Here is a 23,098-nt window from a genome sequence, read left to right as displayed (position 1 = left end):
GCGTCTCTTCACACCTGGTCGGCCGCGGGACCACACGTGTGTTAGACGTCCTCTGTTTTTAACGGAGCCAGTAATCTCTACGTAAGTAGTGCCAGTTTCCTTAGTGCTCTGGGCTTTTAGCTAGGACACTAAGCCAGTATATTCTATTGGACATGTATTCGACTGCTATATCATCACCTTATCCTGACCTGTCCAGCGACCCGTGGTGATATACAGTGACTTCCACAGTGAACCATTCCACGTGCTCTATAGCGAGGTAACTTAGCTTGTAGTGTAACAGCAACGTTACTTTAATGGTGTCAGCAGTATTGGCTAGCAATTGATAAATTAATGCATTATATTCTTTTAATCATGTGTTTATCAATTTTTGCGCAGTTTTCCTGATTTTTCTGTGGTTTCAATTACGATTTTATCGAATTGTTCCTCTCCCATACCGAAAAAAGGTACAAAAAAGTTATACTTTTTTAGGTACAAAAAAGTTATAACTTTTGATGCTAGATTGGAACCATGTTTAAACAGCGGTTCCAATCTAGTACTAAAAAGTTATAACTTTTGATAACTTTTCTGTACCTAAAAAAAGTTATAACTTTTATTAGGTACAAAAAAGGTATAAAAAAGGTACAAAAAAGGTATAAAAAGTTACATTTCACACAAAAATAGGTATAATTTAGGTACTAAAAAGTTAAAAAAAAGTTATAACTTTTTCTAGGTACTAAAAAGGTACAGAAAAGGTATGAAAAAGGTACAAAAAAGTTATAACTTTTTCTAGGTACTAAAAAGTTAAAAAAAAGTTATAACTTTTTCTAGGTACTAAAAAGTTACAAAAAAGGTACTAAAAAGGTACAGAAAAGGTATAAAAAAGGTACAAAAAAGTTATAACTTTTTCTAGGTACTAAAAAGTTAAAAAAAAGTTATAACTTTTTCTAGGTACTATAAAGGTATGAAAAAGGTACAAAAAAGTTATAACTTTTTCTAGGTACTAAAAAGTTACAAAAAAGGTACTAAAAAGGTATGAAAAAGGTACTGAAAAGGTACAAAAAAGGTATAGAAAAGTTACAGAAAAAGTATGGAAAAGGTACAGAAAAATATGAAAAGATTTTGCTTCAGAATTTTTTTCTATCCAGAAATATACTTATTAAATACATGTCTTCTAGACCAATGAATTACTATTCATAAAACATCACAGAAATCTCCTTTCACTTTGCACATTTTCTTGAAAGACTAACAAAAGCACTATTTTTTTCCTTATGGAAAACTTTATTTCGAATAACAGATTCCTTCCATGGATGAACGCAGCAGTCATGTACTATTACACTGTCATACTCCTGCTCCTGTACAAGGCATTATCCACTATGTTTCTTTAGTATATATTATAACTACCGTTTAATGTAAACATAAAACCAACATGTCATCAAGAATTAAGTATTTTTACCGCATAACACAGCACTCTAACTGGACTGTTATTAATACACATTGTATTGTATACTATATATAAAATGTGTTAGCTGTTTGAGGCATTGTTACACAGGAAAGAAAAAAGTCTGAAATAATGTAAATGTTCCTCTTCTGGGATCCTTTCCTTGAGATTTGACTGACAATACTGCAAGAACACTGATTTTTCCAGGAGCTGATCAGGGTTCTTCTTCCGGATTGACACTCTATAGTCCATCAAAAAGAAAACAAAACAAAACAGTTAGTGATCTATTTACATATTGTAACTCTGGTTTGGGTGTAATAACTTAATAACTAGGACAGGCTGAGAGTTAATTGGGTTATTATAATTTATTAACTAGAACACTAAAAATTTAAAGGACCCCATCAATTTGATCATGAGGCAATAAATATATCTCCCATAATCATCAAGAACCCATCTGCCTAAATCACTGAGTAATATTGGTTGGAATGATAGTGAAACAAAATCTGACCTTGGCCTTTGACCAAGTGACCTTGATCTTTGGTCAGTTTACTCCAGTTGTCTCAAAATGCAATATACATAACTAGGCACCAAGGGGAACCTGCATATGAAATTTCAGAAAGATCCCTTCTGTACTTTCTGAGAAATATAGCAATAACAAACTTCAATTGTCAAAATCCAAGATGGCTGCCTATCGGCCATGTTGTTTTCCGATTGGTCTCAAAATGCAATATGCATAACTAGGCACCAAGGGGAACCTACCTATGAAATTTGAGAAAGATCCCTTCAGTACTTTCTGAGGATTAGGGATAACAAGAATTGTTTACGGACGGACCACGGACGCAGGGCGATTGGAATAGCCCACCATCATCAGATGGTGGGCTAAAAAATACCTTAACCTTTCAATCTAATGACCTTGAGCTTTTACCCTGGGTTTTGACATAATTTTGTGAATTGTACCTGGCCCATTTCGTGTAAATTTGTCAATAAATTCTAGAATTATAAGACAGCACCAAAATTTGAGGGCTGGGAGACAGTTGTAATTACTATAGGCTAACAAACACAACTTATCATGTCAAATAAAAAAAAGACACCCCCAGAGATATCGTGTAATTGTATTGATTATTATATAAATATCAATTTTATATATATCATATATACAAGACTGTTCTTTAGCCTAAGAAGGAAGAGAAAAGTGATTCCTAAATAAGGAATCACTTTTCTCTTCTTCTAGATCTTAATAATTTGAAAACAGAAGCCTAAAAATGTTTCTTTTGAATAAGATCCATAAATAACTTTCTGAGAAACTTCAAAATTATAAAATTCAAAATGACAGCCTGATCAGCCATCTTGCATTGCATACAAGCTAATATATTGGGGGCGGGGATGATCAACTTAAAAGGGAAACTGATGGTGAAAGCAATCAATGTGTGTTAATTCAGCAATAAAACATTTTAAATGAATTCACATAAAATAAAAGAAGAAAGATTCTTCTCAAATTTTCCAATGGTCTATGTAAATAAAATGTGCTTAAAATTGTATATAGATTTTACTTCGTAGATCTATTTTAAATACTTTGACAAATTTTTAATTAGTACTTTATTTTAATGGGATTTCCTTGAAATTTAACGCACACAACAAGTAACAATCCTCTCATTTATATATATATTTAATTTACCGTAGCCGATTCCGTTGATATTAATTGCATGTTAAAATAGTGTTGTGCGTATAATTAGGAATAAAGAACAAAATGTTCATACTTACCATAAATTATGGTGCATATATATTCGTCTATTTCAGTAAAAAATAGTAACAAATGTACGGGAAAACATGAAAAAAAAATCGGGTAAAATAGCTGACGAAATTATTAATATTGCCTAGCTACCCCAATATAGTGTATCGAATTTCAAGAAAATCCATTGAAAAACGAAGTATATTATATATACTTTGGGACGTTCATACCAAACGCCATAAACGAAAAACGTGTATGGCCATACATATGTGTAAATCCATTTTAAATATATCATAATATTGACCCTGAAGTGAAGGTGAAGGATTGAAAAATAATCACTTGGCAAGCAAATTAAACTTACGATTGAAAGATGCAACATTTATAAATCGGCTGTGCGTAGGGGCCGGGTGGTCCGAGGATCATGAATGCTGGTGAATTTAGTCCTGAAACATGAAGTATTTCATATGAACTTATTAACTCAATGTTGTTTAATGTACTGTATAAGGATCGCGAGAGCGACAAAATCTGCGATTCGAAGAGAAATTAGAACATAACTTACCCTGATTTCATGTTGTCCGATAATTCAGTGTTTGCCGGTGAAAGGGGTATCATAAGTCGCCAAAAGCTAGACGAAATTTGATATTCTGATCCCAGTTTGTCGATGGTATTCCGTGAGTGGGGAAATTAAATGTCGCCAATAAATATATATATATATAACGTGATTTTGTTCAAGGTCTAAGCTTTCGTCACGTTTCCGTAAACAAACAAAATGGCCGCCACTTGTAATACAAATCTCCCGCTAAACTGAAGGGAGCGCCGCCTAGCGGTGGGTATACATGTGTACAGTAGGGCCTAGTGAACGAAGAAGAGAAATGTCGAATAAAGTTATTAGGCCGCCTACGATATCATAAGAAATCTTATCGATGTTATTAAATATATATATATTTTAGTTATTGTTATATATTTTTATTTAATTATGATTACTGCAACATAGTACTCTTTCACAGTGCACATGATCGCACACATGCATTATAAGTGTCTGTACAGAGAAACTAACGTGTCATATGATCTGTTATATTCTTGATACCGATAATATTGTGCACAGGTGAGATACCCAGGTAAACTGGCCAATGCAACAAATCATAGACAGTCAGGCATGACAACGATGTAACTAATTAATTAACGCCCCAGGACACCGCTATGTCAGCAGGTGAACTGGACACTCCTCAGGTACACAGGTATTTCCACAATTCAATGAGTTCGGTACAGTAGACTGCCGCTAATTATATTCTAATTAATGCCCCGAGGAAGAGGTCTTCGGTGATCAGCTTGTGCCTGACGGGGTCGGTTAACTTTTGGTGCGTGGTCCCACTTTTCGTGAGGTAGCCTACACACATGATGTGCACGTTTCAGTAACAGCACTAGGCTACTGTAATGCTACGAGATCAATTCTCCTGCAGATGTCCTTTGTGAATAATCTGACGATCTGGCTTATATATATATGACCAATTGATTGTTTTGTTTAATGTGTACTCTGACAAAACATCGTGTGTGCTGTTTTCAGATTAAAATGTTTATTGCAATTTACGTCATATCGAGATCATAAAAACGCTTTACTTATATGGAGTTAAATCAAAGCGTCTGAGAGTTTGGACGATCAAACTGACACAAGTGTTACACACGTGTGTTTGTTTACCGCTGGAGTTTGTGTCTACTACAAGATTTAATGTCAAAATCGCAAACATCCAGAAAATATGCGATGCACTGACAAAGACCATGCTATGTTAATCCCATTGGTGTAAATGAAGCTTGGGTTTTCCGGAAAATGTTTTTGTGGGTGAGCGACCCAGCGTCCCACGTGATCCCCTAATTTTTACGGACGTAAATCGTTTATGAACGTCTGTGTTGGGATTAACAACTGAGTTTGTTCATGTCCTGACTTATCAATGCTAAGTTGTAATTATTCACGTCCTCTGAGCAATGATTGGTCCTCTGAGATAAAAGATAAACTTTAAAAAAAACTGCCCCCCCCCCCCCCCCTCCCAAAAAAAAAAAAAACGCATTTCAAGGATGTGAATCTTGTACTAAAAATGCAATAAATTAAAAGTGAATACCTTTTTTAATTTTAAATCTATATGTATGTTATTTATCAAAATATTTTTGATGCCTCTCTGGAATGTAAAATTTATCTATACATGGACAAATTCAACACACATTTCGGATTCCAATCACCTGTTACCTAGCTTACCTGTCGTTGAGGTCTTCTAAAGGCGATTCGCCTCTCTGACCCATCACAAATTCCCTACAGTTCACTGATAATTGTATTTTAATCAATTATATGTACATTATTATTAAGATTTCCATTTAAATGGGGATTGAGCATATATTGATTGAATTACCTGTAATAGAATTTCACTGTCACTGTCTTGTATAATTATTTGTGATTACATTAACAGTAATTATTATGTGTCATAAGCAAACATAAGACTTATTTAGTAATCTTAAGGTTGTCCAGAAAAGATACAGACAAGTTTTGCTAAAAATAATCAGTCTTTTAAGATGTTGTAAATATTTTCTAAGTCCAGAAAAGGTACAAAAAAGTTATACATGCAATTTTCTAAGTCCAGCAAAGTTTTGCTAAAATTAATCAATCTTTTCAGATGTTGTAAATATTTTCTAAGTCCAGAAAAGGTACAAAAAAGGTATCCCTCAAATTTTCAAAGTCCAGAAAAGGTACAAAAAAGGTATACCTCAAATTTTCAAAGTCCAGAAAAGGTACAAAAAAGGTATACCTCAAATTTTCGAAGTCCAGAAAAGTTACACAAAGTTATACATGAAATTTTCTAAGTCCAGAAAAGGTACAAAAAAGTTATACCTGAAATTTTCTAAGTCCAGAAAAGGTACAAAGAACCTGTTTTTTCCAAAGTAGAGGATGTTAAATCTAAAATTGTTTCCCAAAAAAGACAAAAACTTTAAAAATTCAATTTTTAAAAAAACAAAAAAGCTTTTTTAAAAATACGGGATTAAAAAAAAATTTAAACTTTTTACCTTTTTTGGTTTGGGGTACCGCGCCTGTTCCTTCATGATCCGCCTTTTTTTTTTTCGGGAAAAGTTTTTTTTGACAATTACTTAAACCCAATTTCCAGGAAATCGGTTTTTTTTTTAGGGGAATTTTGGAATTAGTTTTTTTTAAAAAAAAAAAATCCCCCCAATTTTTTCAAAAAGAAGGAATTGGATTTTCAGACCCCTACGTCTAATCCCCTTTAACCGCGTTTTTTAAATTTTTTTTGGACCTTTTCTGAAGGGAAATACGACCTTTAGGTTCGGGGGTTTTTAACCAAAACGGTTTTTTTCCTCAAAAGGAAAAACCAAATTTAATTTGGATTGGGGGGACAGCAAAAAACCCTCAAGGAAGGGAAGGTGGCCCACAGAAACTTTTTTCTTTTCCCTTTTTCAATTTTATAAAGGAATTATTTTTTTTAAAAAATTTACAGAGTGCCCGAGAACCCTTGAGGGGGTCCCCAATACAAGATGGGCGGGAATCTTGTAAAGCAGCCCCCTTTTTTCCCAAGACAAAGGAATTTTCCACCCACGAAGGATTTTGGCCCCTTAGTGGAAATTCTGGTTTAAAAACGGGAAAAAACCTTTTGGGAAAATTTTAAGGCACGGACCAAAAAAAGGTTTTTTAAAAACGTTTTTAAAAATTTTAAGGGGCACAGCTCCCCCACATTTTTGGAAGAACCCTTTTCCCCCCAAAATTTTTTGGGGAAACCCCCACAAACCCCCGGGAACAAAATTTGGAAACGGGGAAATTTTCAAAATTTCCAAAAAAATGCTACTTTTCCCAAGGGAATAATTTTGGAATCCCAAGCCAAACGTGCTGGACCCTGGTGCTTTTTCCCTTTTTAAGCGTCCCAAGAATGGGTTTTTTTTCCCGGAAGGGATTAACCGCCTTTAACGGGGGTAAGAACCTTGAAAATTCCGAAAAACAAAAATTGGACTTGGACGCAAACCCGGGTAAGGGGGCCCTAAGCCTTTTTGGCCCCTCTTAAAAGGCCCCTTCATTTTTCGACCTCATGAAAGGGGGTTTTCAATTAAAAACTTGGGGGTCTTTTTTTGAGTTCCCTACCCCAAGGTTAAACCCCATGGAAAAGTTTTTTAAATTTAAAAGACTTTCTACATTTTTGGTGCGCCCCGTCGGGAGGGCCATAAAATTTTAACTGGGTTAATGGGGCCCCCCGCGGGAGGCCCCAACAGGGAGGGAAGAATTTTTTAAAATAGTTTTCAAACCCGGAAAAAACGGAATGGGCCCGTTTCCGAATCCCCCGGATGTGACCTCCCCATGACAAAAAGGGAATCAAGTGAAAAACCCCCTTGGGGGTCAAATTGGGGTCCACAGAAGGGGGGGGGCAACCCCGGGGCGGTACCCCCCGGGATTTGGGGTGAAGGGGCCTTTGGGGTCCCAAACAATGTGGCCACCATTGTCCGCAAACCGGGGGATCTGTAAAAGGCCTCCTGGTTTACTGCCCTATCATAAATTTTTGATTTTGGTTTATTGCCCCCCGGGTAAAACATGAATTTAACGGAGGAAAGGTTCAAAATTTTTCCTTGGGCCCAAAGCCCGTAGAAAAAGGGCCCAGGCTTTCCGTTGAATCCCGGAAAAAAAAAATTTCCTTTACCCGAAATGACCCCAGAACCTGGAAAAAAGGGAGCTCAGTAAATGGGAATAGGTTTTTTTGGTACCTCAGATGTGGTACCCCAGGGCTCAAGTCCAGTTACCCCCCCCCTTTGGTAAATTTTACAGGTGGGAAAAGGTTTTCCAAACAACCCTGATTTTACCGCATTTAAGATGACCCTTTTATTCCCCCCTTGAAGAAACCAAACAAAGTATCCCCCCGGTTTTTGACTTCATCCAACCTTTTGTGTAAATAATGGATTGATCAGATCCGGAGGATCTTTATATTTAACAAAAACCCCCGAAAAGGACCCCATTTAAAAATTTTGGGGAAGGGAAGGAAATGTTCGGGGAAAAAATTTTGGGACCCTTTTTTTTAAAACGCCCCAAGGCGTCCCAAACCCGTTTTTGGGGTTTTTTTTAAAACCCAAACCTTAACCGGGTTTTTTAAAGGGGTTTTTTCCCCCACTTTTCCCGGGCCAAAAAAGTGGGTTAGGCCTTTTTTGGGAGGTAATTTTAGGAATTTGCGGGCCAAGTCTTTTTTAAATAAAACCTGCCATAATTTCATTAAAATTTGGGGGAGGTATTCTCCCTTACCCCTTTTCACCCCCGCCAGTGGTGATAACGGCCCCCTTCATTTAAATTTCCCCCGTGCCTTAAGCGTTTAACCCTTGGGGGGAAAGTTTTTTAAAGAACGTTCTTTTTTAAAAGCCAATTTACTTGGCCCGCCCTCGGGCCCCTGGCCTCCCGTAAATTTTTTGGGAAATTTTGAGTACCTACCTTTGCCTTCCCCGCCCCATTTGTTCCAAAAATTCCCACCCCTTAGGAGGTAATTGTGAGGAACAGACGTTCTTTATTTTAATTAAAAAAATTTTAAACCCGGTCCCGCCCTCACCCCTGGGGGACCCTCTTTAAAATTTTTTCCCCGGGATGCTTCTAAAATTTTGTTCAAATTTGACCATTATAAAAAGTAAATTGTTAGGCAAAAATTTTTTTTTAAAAATTTTTGAAAAACCCCGCCAATCTTCTGTTCCTGTTGGGTTTTTTAAAGTTCTTAAATTTTCCGTTAGGATGAAATTTTGAAAAAACAAATTTAAGTTTTTAGGAAAATTTTCGTTTTGAAAAATTTAAGAACCAATGGGCTTTTTTTGGTTTTTTTTAACAAATTTTTTTTAAAAAAGGAAAAACCCCGGTTCAGGAAAAAAGCAAGGAGGGGGTTTATCAAAAAACGCCAATCGGGAGTCCACTTCGAAGGGGAAAAAAGGCCTTTCGGATAAAGGCGGAGTTTATCCAACAAACGGGGCCAAGGGCCTTCGGTTTGGAAACAGAAAATCCCGGGGATAAAAAGGGCGGATTAAAAAATTTTTGGGTTGGTGAAAGGACAAAAGTTTCCCCTTTGAAAAAGGCGGACTTTGTCATTTATTTAAAAAGGACTTGTTTCTAAAATTTGGGGAAAAAAAATGGTTTTTGCAAAAAGCGTTTTTAGTTTTTAAAGGGAGCAAAAGCGTCATTTTCCAGTTACTTCCTGGCTATTTCAGCGAAAACATAACTCTCGCACACCTTATATTGTCCTGGTTATTTGCCCGTTAAACAGTATAATGGAGGACCAAGTGATAGGGTTACGGGGAAAGGGTATAGCTGCATGTTATTTGTCGGGTTCAACTAGTAAAACATTTATGACGGAGGGTGTGATTGACGATGACCTTTCCCCTGACGAAGACGGAGTTTCTGCTGCATGGACGATGAAAGACATTGCATGGAAAGACATAACAGACGGACGATATAATGTGATGTATGCTCACCCAGAATCCGCCCTCTGCAAAAGAATGCATTCTGTTTTGAGATCGCCTCTATACCAGGACAAAATTTGTAGTGTTGTTATAGATGAAGTCCACATGATCGCAGAGTGGTAGGTATCCTATTTACAATTTAGCTTAAGTCTATACAAATTTATTCTTCTTCTTTTATAATACACCCTCGATAAAAAAAATGATGATTATGGGTAAAAGGTTGGGTGCTATTAATTGGGGGCTGGGGTTCAGTAAATTGCTTACTGTAGTATTAGTAAAAGGATCTTGAAAGATAAAAGTAATCATGCATGTGCATTGTACATGTATGTGGTCTTCTTAACTAGCAATTGTATTGGTGTTTTGTTTTATGCAGGTTGTGTGACAAATAACTAAACCATTTTTGGTGTCCACTTTTTTTTTGGAAGTTGTAATGCATCAATATTATATTCATCTTGACTAAAAGCAAGCATATACATTGTACATGTACATTCACATTCACGCCATCAAACATTTCTTTTTTTAGCTGAGACAAATTTTAAATTATAACCAGAATAACATGATACCTTATAATGCACATCTATCAATCATTGAACATCATGCATTTTACTATCATTGTGAATCATTATAAAAGAGGCTTTCATTACAGTGACACTCCAGAAAAAAATGTACATGTTTTATACAAAGCAATTATTGATTAGTCATTTTGAAAATGAGGCATGTATACGTATGACCCTTAAAATTAAAAGAAATTGATTTGACTTTTGAAATGGTCAAATACTTCTAATTCATGGTCCTCAGATCATAAAAGCCATGCAACTCTGTTCAGCTAAAAAGGCAATGTCTTCATTGATCATACCATATAAATACAGTATAAGTTATTGAAATTTCTTCGCAAATCAATATAAATTCCCTCATTTCCATTGTATCAATTGAAATTTCACACTGGTCCAAATGTACATGTGAACCCTTACGTACATATCATGCTTGACAAATTCTGGAAATAATACACACACATACACATTTATATGGACATGTACATTATGTAGTTTAGGAATTGATAAACATACTATATAAATTATATACATAGATATATTCATGACTTGTCTGAATTATGCAAATGGCTAGGTAAATATTTAGAAAAACTAAGATGATAGGATGCTTATTGTATAAGTTATACTGTACAGTAGGTTGCCAGATGCAAAATATCATAAAACATGTATACTTGTAATTTACATTATGTCAGTTTTTTCTGCACTGGACACCAATTTCAGTTCACTGAATTTTATTCTTTTGGGGAAAATGTTTTGATGACAGAAAACAGAGCAATGGGATCAATTTTGAAAGCTTGGCTGTATTGGTTTGACTGTTACGTATACATTGGTCATCAGGTTCGATTCCTGAGAGTCATTCGTAATGGTCCGTATTGTTCTGTTTTTCAAAAGAGAGAAAAATTCCTGAAATCTTTGATCAATATATCTTGATTCATTTCAGTATGATTGTATTATTATTTATTTCTTAACAAAAGATAAACATCAATCAAGAAATAATTTGATGTGGAAACTATTAATAAGATTCATCCAGTGCAGCAAATATTGAGTACAGTCTGTATTTATATATGTACATGTACATGGTTCTCTTATCATGCTATATACTTTAGTTTATAATATTGCTTTCCACGTGAGTATAACAAATTACAGAGTTGTGCATGAATTAATAATGTCTTAACTATACATGTATCTCTCTCAATCTAACAGCATGTGCAATAATTTTAGAACTAAAATGATAACTAAGTTAACTACATTTACAGGGGAGAGGAGTTCAGACCAAAGTTCAAGAAGTTGGGAGATTTGACCTGTCTATTCAGCAGATGCCCACATCTTGCTGTTACAGCTACATCTTCTCTATCCTCTATTCTTGAGCTTACAAAGACACTCCAGTACGAAAACCATGTGACTGTGACTGTGAATCCTGACAGACCAAATATATACATAGACAAAAAGCCCCGTCTTCCAAACTCAAAGAAGACTGACAAATATGATGAATTGATTGACCCCCTAGCGCAAGAACTGAAAATTAAGCTTCTAGACTTTCCTGTTACGATTGTTTATGTAGAAAGTTTGGATGCACTTGGATATTACTACCAATATCTTAATTCTACTCTGAAAGAATTACAGTATCATCCTTCCACTGACAAGACACCAGAGTCTCGACTGTTTGCACAATATCACACAGATTATACACAAGGTATGAAAAGTCACATCTTACAAGAACTCAGAAAAGACAATCCCCACCTTCGTCTTGTTTTGGCTACAGTTGCTCTTGGTATGGGTTTAAACGCACCAAGCATCACACGCATAGTTCATTGTAGGCCTCCTACAACACTGGAAAAATATTTACAGGAAATAGGAAGGGCTGGAAGAACAGGGCAAAATTCCACAGCTATTCTCTATTACAACAAAAGTGATATTGCTAAAAATCGGAAAGGATTGTCTCCAGACATGGTAAACTTTTGCAATGTAAATGATGCATGTCTGCGAGTTGAACTTGTAAAATACTTTGGTTTTCAGACGACAGTGTTTGATGGCCCAATGGATGAATGCTGTTCTAACTGCCGTCAGTCCCTTGTGAATGCTGCTGAGAACATGCATGTCTGAACTTCAATTTAGCAGTATATAAATACATAATTAGTTCATGATCACAGTTTGAGCTGAAAATCAGTTGAACTTGTATACGTACAGCTCAATGGAACTTAGTAATAGTGCTCACTGACACCAAAATGCTTAATTTTCATGCCATTTTGCTTTTTTTTTTATTTTTTATTCATGAAAATAATGAGTACTGTATATCACTTTGATTTCACGAATATTTTATTTCACGAGCTTACTTTTTCAGGCATATTCACGAATGCATAATTTTGGGAATGTCTATCTAGAAGTGACAATGACGATAGAACAAACATGGGCACATAGAGATAGAAATAATCATGAGGTATTTGAATTCGCGATTTAATCACCTCACAAATTAACGCAAAAATAAATACCTTGCGAAATATAAGTGATTTACAGTATCTTCAATCAATTTATTACTTGTTTTAAAAATGGAAATGATGAATTAGGCTTATCATAATGCCAATGATGTAATTAACTTAATCTCATTACACATCTTACATGTATAGTAATATCATGAACGAATAGTTATAATAAGTCATAAAAAGATATCTGACAGGTGAAAATAAGATATCTATCCATAGTAAGTATAATGCTTCCTACAAAATGTAATCTACAATAGCATACTTCTATTATGTTCATGTTAAGCTTTGAAAAAACCTCATTTAAATATATAACTGATACATTTTAGCTGATTTTACTCTGGTACACTATATAGCTGACTTAACCCTGATACACTATAGCTGACTGCACCCTGATACACTATAGCTGACTAAACCCTAGTACGCTATATAGCTGACTGCACCCTGATACACTATAGCTGACTAAACCCTGATACACTATAGCTGACTAAACCCTGATACACTATAGCTGACTGCACCCTAGTACGCTATAGCTGACTTAACCCTAGTACGCTATATAGCTGACTACACCCTGATAGACTATAGCTGACTGCACCCTGATACACTATAGCTGATTGTACTCTGGTACACTATAGGTGACTGCTCCCTGATACACTATAGCTGATTGTACTCTGGTACACTATAGTTGACTTAACCCTGGTACACTGTAGCTGATTGTACTCTGGTACACTATAGTTGACTTAACCCTGGTACACTGTAGCTGATTGTACTCTGGTACACTATAGCTTACATAACTCTTACACACTAGTGTTGGTAGTCAACTTTGATATTCTTATATGTTTCTAAATTCACAATCATGATTATGTCTCACTTTCACTGTCCTCATCACTATCAACACTTGGAAGGTCACGCTGAAGTCTCTCAATAGTTCTCTGAATTGTTAAGAACAAGTGATTTTTGTCAAGGGGAAAAGGGGACCTTTTCATATCCCTGAACCCATCAAGAGACCGTACCTTGCCAGACTTCCACAGACCTACATTTTTCAGTACCTGTAAAATGGCATTTATGTCATCTACAGACGATCTCTTCTTGTGGGAAGAATTAACAGCTTTTTCAGTTCAAGCATTTTGTCAAAATTGCTGACAACAGCAGCCACTACCGGAGCTGCTTTTGATATTGCAATAATAGAATGTTCTGACTTGTTAGCTCCTAATCCCTTAATTAACTCCTTTAGGAGTTTAACCTCATTTTCCTTGTGCATGTCAGCTGCTTTGTTTTGTCCTCTCCCACCATGCACATTCACAAAGGATGCAGCCCGCACCCTCATTGAATAGTTTGGAGGCAGAGTAAGCTCTGTCTTCAATATAAAGTCAATACACTCTGAAAAATACTTAGAAAGACTAGAGTGAGAATAAAAGAATGGTATCATATATTTCAGTATCACATTGGTGCGGACAACATCACCCTCATGTATGGCATCCTGAAGTTGGATTATTACAAAATACCATTGTAAAAAGTTCACAACATAATCTTGTAGACCATCTGTGGTACTTGCTGAAGTATGTGATACCTTTTCCTTTATATGTAATGGATTGTCAACTCCAGGAAGTTTTACCACACAACCTTTCTTTACAGTGGCTGTTGGAATATCCAGTGTTACTGCGGTTTTACCTACAGCCACATTTACTTTTACTTTGTCGTCTTTGATGGGGGTCTCAGCCTCTGTTTGCCAGTTACCAAGAGACATTTTCAGCCTGCATGTCTGTTTTAAAATATGTAAACCAAGGTTTGATTAATTATATCAAATATTACTAATTGCATTACAATTCTTGATACTATTCTACATACTTTTCTTAAATGTAAGATCACCAAAAAACATTTTGGAGAAAAAATGTTATTTTGATAAATAAAAGCAAATATCAATATTCTTTGTATCTTTAATTCATTTCACATAAGAAATTCCTAACATCATTATTAGGTATCAAACTCATGTGAACTTGAAAGTAGGTCAGGTTATTCATTTGAGTGCTAGTAATTGAATTTTGTTTTCCAAACAGCTTAAATTGAATGGTTTCCAGGGGTCGAACCTGGTAACATTCACTAGAGGTGAATTGTCAGTACCATACAAACCATGTTTACCAAAATAAAATGAGGAAAACAAAATAAATTAACAGAACAGACATACATCGAACCAAAGTGAAAAAACTTCCACACAAAAGCTTTGATTTGATTTGTTAAAATAAAAAATCATAGCAAATAAGTAAAAATGAAAAAAAGAAACCATGAGTATAATTTGAAATTCAAAACTCAGAATCTAGTGCATTGATTAAACTTGTATGCAGCAATGTCATATGTGGATGTCACTCTACCTAGATTTCTGGAAATTAAGAGTTTTATACTCAAATTAAAAATAAATCATGTACAAGTTATGATTGCACATTGCCCTGTACAAATGTTAATCTACCTGTGCCTGTACAAAATCAATGTTTCTTCATGTGAATTTTTCATGTGAAATCAAGGGATACATTGTATTCACATGAAATTCAAATGAATTTTGTCATGGGAAAAATTCTTTGAAATCTAAGTGAATAAAAAAAGCATGTAAAATAAATTGAAATTTAATTACACATGAACTTCACATGAAATTCATGTGAAATCCATGTTATGAAATCAGCATGACAAAAAAAAAAGCCAAATGCTTGTTTATACATACTTGTGCCTTGTCTTCAAATGGGATGAAGATGTCTTTGACTATCTCCTCCATCACACGGTTTGCAACCTCTTCTTTATGATGCTTGTGTTGAAGGCATATGTTGCTCGGAATCATGTCATGTTTTGGTGTGTCATCTAATGTGTTCATGGCAAACTTTTCCATTATGAATGCAAGGAAGTATGCTTGCCCAACCACCGTTGCAAAATCTTCATGTGCCTATGTATAGTAAATATTTTTCTTAATAATAGAGTTCCATTGATAAGTTATATATATGTATTACAAGTGTTTTGGTCACAGAAACCATATTGTATATCATACAAAAAGAGTATCGGTATTCTTTAAAGCAATTGGCAGACTTAAACCTTGATGCATTTGTACATGTATATGATTTCAAATTAGATATATGAAAAAAAATATTCACCTTGAATCTGGCTTTCACTTGTCCATTTACATTGACCCTCTGAATGATTAGTTTCAGATGTGCTAATGTTGCCACATTTCTTCCATGGTTTAGTTTTAGGAACCTTTTGCATAGCTTCTGTTAATGATTCCAAGAAAGATTGATTAATTAACAATGCATATAAATAACTATCTTGATGACGCGGTTGACTGTGAGGCAGAGGCAGATAATGATTTAAGAACTAATCATTCCATAAACTTGACTACAACCTATGCTTGAAAATTGCATCAAGGAATTAAAGGTGTTTTCTTATTCCATTCAAACGTAGATAATAAAACATATTCTGACCATATACTTATAATTAGATGAAGTGCATGTACCAGAAAATAAGTGTTCCTTTCAATGTGATTACTTGACTACTTATTAACAGATAATAGGAAAACACCATCTTTGTGTTGAGTAACTCATCCAAAAAGGCTGAAGTGCATTGCTCTGTACGTAATTTGAACACGAAGTCAACGAGTATATTATACTGATTCTTATATTTATTGGATGCTGTTTCATTTTTAGCTCACCTGCCCGAAGGGCAAGTGAGCTTATGCCGTGGTGCGGCATCCGGCCAGCCGGCCGGCCTTCCAGCGTCAACTTTTTCATTCAAACAACTTCTACTCAATAACCAAGAGGCCCAGGGAGTTGATATTGGGCATGTAGCATGCTGGGGTGAAGGACTACAAAGCTTGTTCAAATAAATGACCTTGACCTTCATTCAAGGTCACAAGGGTCAAATAGGCTATAATCTTCAAACAACTTCTTCTCAATAACCAAGAGGCCCAGGGACTTGATATTGGGTCTGTAGCATGCTGGGGTGAAGGGCTACCAATTTTGTTCAAATAAATGACCTTGACCTGCATTCAAGGTCACAGGGGTGAAATTGGCTTAAATCTGTAAACAATAATTTTGCGATAGCCAAGAGCCTCCGAGATCTGATATTAGGCCAATAGAATGCTGGAATGAAGGACTAGAAGATTTATTAATATGAATAAACCTAGCTTACTATATATGATATTTGAATAAAGTGGTAATCAGCATAGTATCTGTAGAAATGACCTCAATCAACTTCAAAGTTGCTGTAGAGCCAGGTGAGCGATACAGGCCCATTGGGCCTCTTGTTATGACTGCACTTTTAAAATAAGAATTATTAAAAGCTTGGGTTTTGAATGTCATATAATTACCTCCAAGAAGTCTTGTAATGTGTGAAACAACTCTATGACAATGGGATAAAGTTGTTCGAACCTCTCCTGTTGGGTGTGAGCTCCAGCACGCAGTGACTTGGCTCCTTGGAGACGACAACGTGTCAGCTGGTCTCCCCCGACTGGAACCTTTAAGTCTTCCAGTTCACAGCCTGTTAAGAAAAAAACCCAACTTTTGTGTGAAAATATGTGAAAAAAATATCAAGCTGCTATCGTTGATTAATATTTACATTTGCTTTGTGACCCACTATAAGAACATTACCAACAAAAATGCCTTTAATAAAAGTATGAAAGCAATGGTTCTCGAGACGTAGTACATGGTTTAATTGTACATGTGATGACACAGATAAAGATTGTTCAATGAGAGTCTTGTCACGCCGGTTCGAATAACTTGGAAAATGCCCTTGCATCAAACGCTCAAATGACTATTATTATCATTGGTGCCAATTTTATTCAAGCGTGGCTGTTCCGCCAATGTCCTTTAAATGACGACACATATACAAACCCAGGTATTAAACTATCAATTGGAATTTTTTTTTTATAAATGAAGTTTTTTCTATAGTAAAAATGTAAATACATGTATATGGATTGAATAATAACATCAGGCTTATTATGATAAGCGACCTTTCTATGAATTCAAACTGAAAAATGATAAATTCAGTATGAAGCATGTTATTCAGATTGACCATTTTTCATATTTTAATATCATAGAAAAGGTAAGATTTGGAAGGGTCGCAGTAAGGGAAGGGAAAAAAACAATATTTTAATTTTGGCCTTAACTGTTTATCAAATTTCTTTCAATTGTCATTCAAATGGATATTGTTTCAATTAAAATTTTATATTTCTTTACCTCGTCCTGCCTTTGAATACCAATGATTCACCATTTTTACATACTCGTCCATTATATGGATGCAACCATCATATGAAACTTCGTTGTGAAGTGAAATTGGCAGCATATGAACTGTTGATATCTTGGCCATGTCTTCTTCCAGAAGATGTGGGTTGTGGGCAGGGAGTGTTGCTACATTCTTCATCCACGAAAAAGCAGGAATATGCTGAACAAGTACTCTAGATAACAGCACCTAAAACAGAGTGTACAAATATGAAATTATGAGTCAATAAAAATTATTTTCCAATCATAAGAAGGAAGACACTAGTGTAGAAAACAGTCAAAACACACATCAAGGCCAGGAATGGAAATAAACTCGGAGCCAAAGAAGCATTTTTGTCAGTCAGCTGAATGCTGAGTGAGAGAGACTGTATTTAACACTTTGTACAGTTAAACATCACTTAATCATACTTTTACTTTAGTTTATCTGTATCCATCTCTAAACCCAAACAAAGAACTAAGTGAACAAATATATATAATTACAGTCTACCCTCGTTATACCGCCACCTTTTGTTCTTGTTGTAATTGGCGGTATAAAGAGGGTGGCGGTAGTATCGAATTTAACAAAAACAAAAATGTAGAAATCCAATGTCTTTTATTGTGATCAAATCAGAAAACACAAACATTTCAATTTCAGATACTGGACAGTAAAAGTGTCTAAACATGATTATTGTTTTTGTAGTTTGGTAAAAAAAAATCACTGATATGCTTTTGTCGCATATTGTCTGTGATAATTTCCGATAATTTTTTTTTAAATCTCTGCAAGGGTCTATTTCTAATTATATTGTTTTGTCCGACGTTTCTAGAAATCGCATTACCGTTTCTATAGTGGCTTTTGCCTCTGTTCCGTTCGGAATATGTTGTGGTTCGTCATCGTCAGTGTTAAGGTCCGTTTCACTGTCGTCAAAACAAATTGTCGGACAGTCAGTCGTACACATACACAATGTGAGTAGAATTCATAACTTGTTTTATTACAAAACAAACATTCCTCTTGTCAATACCGATGACGATTCGATCAGCGAATAGAATCACTGAAGCGTAACTTCACCTGTGCTTGAATGGGGAAGTACCAGTATCTAAAAATAGGACACTAAAGCGTTCCACGGCGATAAAAACATGGCGATGAAATCGAGGGAAATATACAGTAATTCGGCACATTTGTTCTTGAAAGCATATGGCGGTATGCGAGGGTGGCGGATTTAACGGGGGAATTAAAGAGTGCAAAAATCCGTTCTAGAGGACAAGGTGGCGGTATGCGAGGGTGGCGGTATTATCGAGTGGCGATAGGTCGAGGGATTACTGTATGTTGCAAACAGCATTGCTTCATATTAACCTTAATATTTGCGATTTCTTCTGTCAACTACCCTGCTGGTGTTTATTCCCAACTGACATATATACAGCAGGCATAGAAAAAGCTTGTATCCATACAGATGATCATGTGTTCTTCAAATTGATGCAGCTTAATCTTACATTACACAACACTTAAATGATTAGTATGAAAAAGAAATTCTTCTGAAAAGAAATGTTCACTTAAAGTTTTATATGTTGAATACCTTGAGACTTTCCCTGTAGACTAACGTTTCATCTGTAGATGGGAGAAAGTGTTTGGCGTGTGGCTGTTCAGCAGTTTGTGGTAGAACAGGCATTGATGATTCATCTACCCTATCCAAGATGTAATCCGAAGCGAAGAAATGGTAGTCTTTGTTTTTGTTCTTCATACGGATGTCGTTGGTTATGACCCTGATATCCAGGTTGTCCCCATTCAACTTGCCATTTCTTCCCTCACTAACATCTTTCACAAGCTTATCCTGAAGATGTTGACCGAACTCGGAAATGATATTCCTCTTTGATTCAGCTGACATCATAATATGAACTTTGTTCATTCGAGACAAAAGCTGAAATTGTAATTTGTATATATATATGTGCTTTGCAAATGATTTACATGTACACTATGATAATAATTTTAGATAACTTATGATATATATGTACATCGGTAGATTATATTGTACAGCAATATTAATTTTAGAAAAAATTTGATATGTAAGAGTCAAATGCACCAATTGTTCTCCTGCATGTATCAGTTTTGTTGACATCGAAACTAAAAGCTTTCTCTAGTAATAGGCATCCCTCATTTTTTATGCATTCATTTTTTTTGAGTGCTGATAAGTGAATCAAATACTACACAATCAAGTTTCCACTATGAAGTTTAACATTTTGATTTCATCAAGCATAGCAGTAGGGCTGTAATGAATACTTGTCATTGGTCATTCATGAAATAATATGGATTGATCATGAAATAATTTAAGACAATTCTAATACTCAGCTGAAAAATCTGCCTCTGTATAAGGTGACTGCTGGAGACTTAATGATGATTATGTTTTCCTATTGATTACATTTTGTTTACTGAAGGGTTTTAATGGTTCCCAGGAGTTGCACCTGGTAACAATCACAAAAGCAATTGCCAGTTCTAAACAAACCATGGTAACAAAAGAAAACAAAAAAAATCAAAAGGAAACCTATCAAAAAAGGGAAATCCGGAGGAGAGAATAAAGTTGCCATTCTGGAGAATTGAACCAGGATCCTTAGAACTTGTCATTTCAGCCACTGGTCACCAATGATCAACCCAGTTCAATTCCATAAACATGAAGATACATTGACTATGGAGAACAAATTACATTCCTGCAAATATACACAGAGAAAATAACAAAATGTTAGCAGTATGTCAAAACAAAAACAAAACAATCAAAAAGTAATTAAAGAAAAATACTAGAGTAAAACAACTATACTACACTCATACATGTCAAACATACCTCATTATCAGCATGATATCTGATGGCTAGGGAGGTGTAGATCTTCTGGATGGCACTGGCCTTGTTGTTACGACTATGTATTATCATACCATAGATTGTTGATATGGTAGCAAACCGTCGATCACTGCTCTCCTTCTTACCAACAGCACTGTTCAACACAGCCAGAAGAGTTGGGCACTTTTCTTGCATTTCATTGAGTATAAAATGAAAAATGTGTTTTTCACCAAGGGAATCAACGTCCTTCAATTTTAAAAGTACAGTGTCTTTCACACAGCTGCATAATTCCTGATCTGTCTTCAAAGACAGACTCTCATCAGAGCTAGCACTGATCAATAAAGATGGATCTAAAATGTCTGCAGCAGCAGTAGCTATAGAAGAGGAACTCGAATAAGCGTGATCAGAAAAACATATGCGCTTCCTGCTTATAGACATCTGTTTCAGTTTTTCAACCGATGAACTAATCTGGTCAGCAACTGAACGACGAAGGGCAGAGGGGGGTGTTTTTGCTGGTCACTTTAGATCACCTTTTTGTGAAGCACACAACTTTACAATATTGTCTTTAAATGACTTATAGTTTTCTAATAAAATAATACAAGTATGACAAACAAAGTGGGTCATTAAAACATCTGTGTCCAAAGATTCTCCGGCGAATGCTTCAAGTTTAGTGATATAATTGTTCTCTCTGGATTTATTACCAGATAATGGACATAACTTCACCTTTGGCACATTGCACACCACACAAGTATTCAAGGCCATTATCTATATTATATTTAGCAAGCATCAGTAATAAATAATTGGATATAAAGCATGTTAATAGGTAGCTTATAGGGCACTTCAGTATACCATACATAGGTAGCACAGGTTATAAAGTTAACATTATCCACACAAAGTTCCAATGCACATATATACATGTACATACTGCTAGACGTGGAGTAGTTAGTGGAGCTGTGACACAAAACACAGGTAAAAACATCCTATCAGCTATAAATATAATGACTGCATCAAAGTTTCTAACCCTGGGGAAAGAAAGTCGTTGAACATCATGCTATATAATATTATACCACGCTATTATATCATTATTAGAGACGAACACATGATGTCTCGTTGACAGTAAGATTTTATTGTCCTTCATATCTGACAATCCGACAATCCGACAGTGAAGACTGAAATTATATATATAACACAATATCAGCACTAGTCAAATTAATTTACATGCATCATTACCATAATTGTAGTAACTACACATATGCATCTTTATACACAAAAACCCAAGTTAGCTAAGAGTTATTTCCCTTGATAAGCAAATAACAACAATTAGCCCTCAATCTAGTAGCAATTAACATGACCCATAAATATAAATGTCTGAAATACAGCAACACAAAAGTAGAAATGTAGGACCGAGCAAAGGGTCGAGCAAACAAACCAAAAATAAATATAGGGCATGCATGTATTCTACTGGTCGACTGTAGTATACAACTAGAGGGATCTTGGCGCCCACCATTGAATGATCTTCATAGGTTCCATGTTAGATTGATCTTTTCTCTTTTTTTCCCTTCCTCTTACTAATCTGTATAAATTGAGAAACATCCCTCCAGTGCTTTTTAAACAAGGGAAACTTATATATGAAATTTGAGATTTGGCTATAATGGTTGTCTGTCGACAATGTTTTCAGATTGGTCCAAAAATGCAATACGACGGACCAAGGGGAACCTGCATATGAAATTTGAGAAAGATCCCTTTAGTACTTTCTCAGAAATAGCGATAACAAACTTCAATTGTCAAAATCCAAGATGGCTGCCTGTCGGCCATGTTGTTTTGTGATCGGTTCCAAAATACGATATGCATAACTAAGCACCAAGGGGAACCTACATATGAAATTTGAGAAAGATCTCTTCAGTACTTCCTCAGAAAAAGCGATAAAAAACTTCAATTGTTAAAATCCAAGATGGCTGCCTGTCGGCCATGTTATTTGGTGATCGGTCCCAAAATGCAATATGCATAACAAGGCACCAAGGGGAACCTACATATGAAATTTGAGAAAGATCCCTTCAGTACTTTCTCAGAAATAGCGATACCAAACTTCAATTGTCAAAATACAAGATGGCTGCCTGTCGGCCATGTTGTTTTCCGATCGGTCCCAAAATGTAATATGCATAACTAGGCACCAAGGGGAACCTTAATATGAAATTTGAGAAAGATCCCTTCAGTTCTTTCTCAGAAATAGCAATAACAAACTTCAATTGTCAAAATCCAAGATGGCTGCCTGTCAGCCATGTTGTTTCCCGATCGGTCCCAAAATGCAATATGCGTAACTAGGCACCAAGGGGAACCTACATATGAAATTTGAAAAAGATCCCTCTAGTACTTTCTCAGAAATAGCGATAACAAACTTCAATT

General features: G+C 35.5%; 3 protein-coding genes and 1 long non-coding RNA gene across 4 annotated transcripts; 1 reads left to right on the top strand and 3 right to left on the bottom strand.

The window, feature by feature from the left end:
* Positions 1 to 1,236: 1,236 nt before the first annotated feature.
* On the bottom strand, positions 1,237 to 3,950 carry LOC117318572. The gene is made up of 3 exons (XR_004530405.1): positions 3,706 to 3,950; positions 3,508 to 3,589; positions 1,237 to 1,658 (listed from the first exon to the last, which is right to left on the bottom strand). It is a non-coding gene; the product is annotated as an uncharacterized LOC117318572 (long non-coding RNA).
* A 5,407-nt stretch (positions 3,951 to 9,357) lies between these two features.
* On the top strand, positions 9,358 to 12,435 carry LOC117318571 (mediator of RNA polymerase II transcription subunit 34-like). The gene is made up of 2 exons (XM_033873542.1): positions 9,358 to 9,730; positions 11,419 to 12,435. The coding sequence occupies exons 1-2, from the start codon at positions 9,420 to 9,422 to the stop codon at positions 12,263 to 12,265; spliced, it is 1,158 nt and encodes a 385-aa protein (XP_033729433.1). The 5' UTR covers positions 9,358 to 9,419; the 3' UTR covers positions 12,266 to 12,435.
* A 1,276-nt stretch (positions 12,436 to 13,711) lies between these two features.
* LOC117318569 lies at positions 13,712 to 16,312 on the bottom strand. Its single transcript, XM_033873540.1, has 3 exons — positions 15,774 to 16,312; positions 15,353 to 15,568; positions 13,712 to 14,401 (listed from the first exon to the last, which is right to left on the bottom strand). Exons 2-3 carry the CDS (start codon positions 15,512 to 15,514, stop codon positions 13,712 to 13,714), a joined length of 852 nt encoding a protein of 283 aa, XP_033729431.1. The 5' UTR covers positions 15,515 to 15,568; positions 15,774 to 16,312.
* A 660-nt stretch (positions 16,313 to 16,972) lies between these two features.
* LOC117318570 lies at positions 16,973 to 21,133 on the bottom strand. The gene is made up of 4 exons (XM_033873541.1): positions 20,702 to 21,133; positions 19,445 to 19,786; positions 17,853 to 18,084; positions 16,973 to 17,154 (listed from the first exon to the last, which is right to left on the bottom strand). Exons 1-4 carry the CDS (start codon positions 21,131 to 21,133, stop codon positions 16,973 to 16,975), a joined length of 1,188 nt encoding a protein of 395 aa, XP_033729432.1.
* Between the last annotated feature and the right edge of the window lie 1,965 nt (positions 21,134 to 23,098).

The sequence above is a fragment of the Pecten maximus genome, unplaced genomic scaffold (genome assembly GCF_902652985.1).
Source record: "Pecten maximus unplaced genomic scaffold, xPecMax1.1, whole genome shotgun sequence".
Classification (NCBI taxonomy): domain Eukaryota; kingdom Metazoa; phylum Mollusca; class Bivalvia; order Pectinida; family Pectinidae; genus Pecten; species Pecten maximus.
The sequence above is the reverse complement of the archived record's forward strand: the minus strand, read 5'-3'. Positions and strand labels throughout refer to the sequence as shown.

Excerpts from the sequence above, each read along its gene's own strand:
- LOC117318569 (XM_033873540.1), bottom strand. The coding sequence starts at position 15,514 with ATGGAAAAGTTTGCCATGAACACATTAGATGACACACCAAAACATGAC. Across the intron at positions 14,402-15,352 it reads CATTTGAAGACAAGGCACAA|ACATGCAGGCTGAAAATGTC; the intron begins GTATGTATAAAC and ends ATTTTAAAACAG.
- LOC117318570 (XM_033873541.1), bottom strand. The coding sequence starts at position 21,133 with ATGTCTATAAGCAGGAAGCGCATATGTTTTTCTGATCACGCTTATTCG. Across the intron at positions 19,787-20,701 it reads GATATCATGCTGATAATGAG|CTTTTGTCTCGAATGAACAA; the intron begins GTATGTTTGACA and ends TTACAATTTCAG. Across the intron at positions 17,155-17,852 it reads GTATTCAAAGGCAGGACGAG|GCTGTGAACTGGAAGACTTA; the intron begins GTAAAGAAATAT and ends TTTTCTTAACAG.
- LOC117318571 (XM_033873542.1), top strand. The coding sequence starts at position 9,420 with ATGGAGGACCAAGTGATAGGGTTACGGGGAAAGGGTATAGCTGCATGT. Across the intron at positions 9,731-11,418 it reads GTCCACATGATCGCAGAGTG|GGGAGAGGAGTTCAGACCAA; the intron begins GTAGGTATCCTA and ends CTACATTTACAG.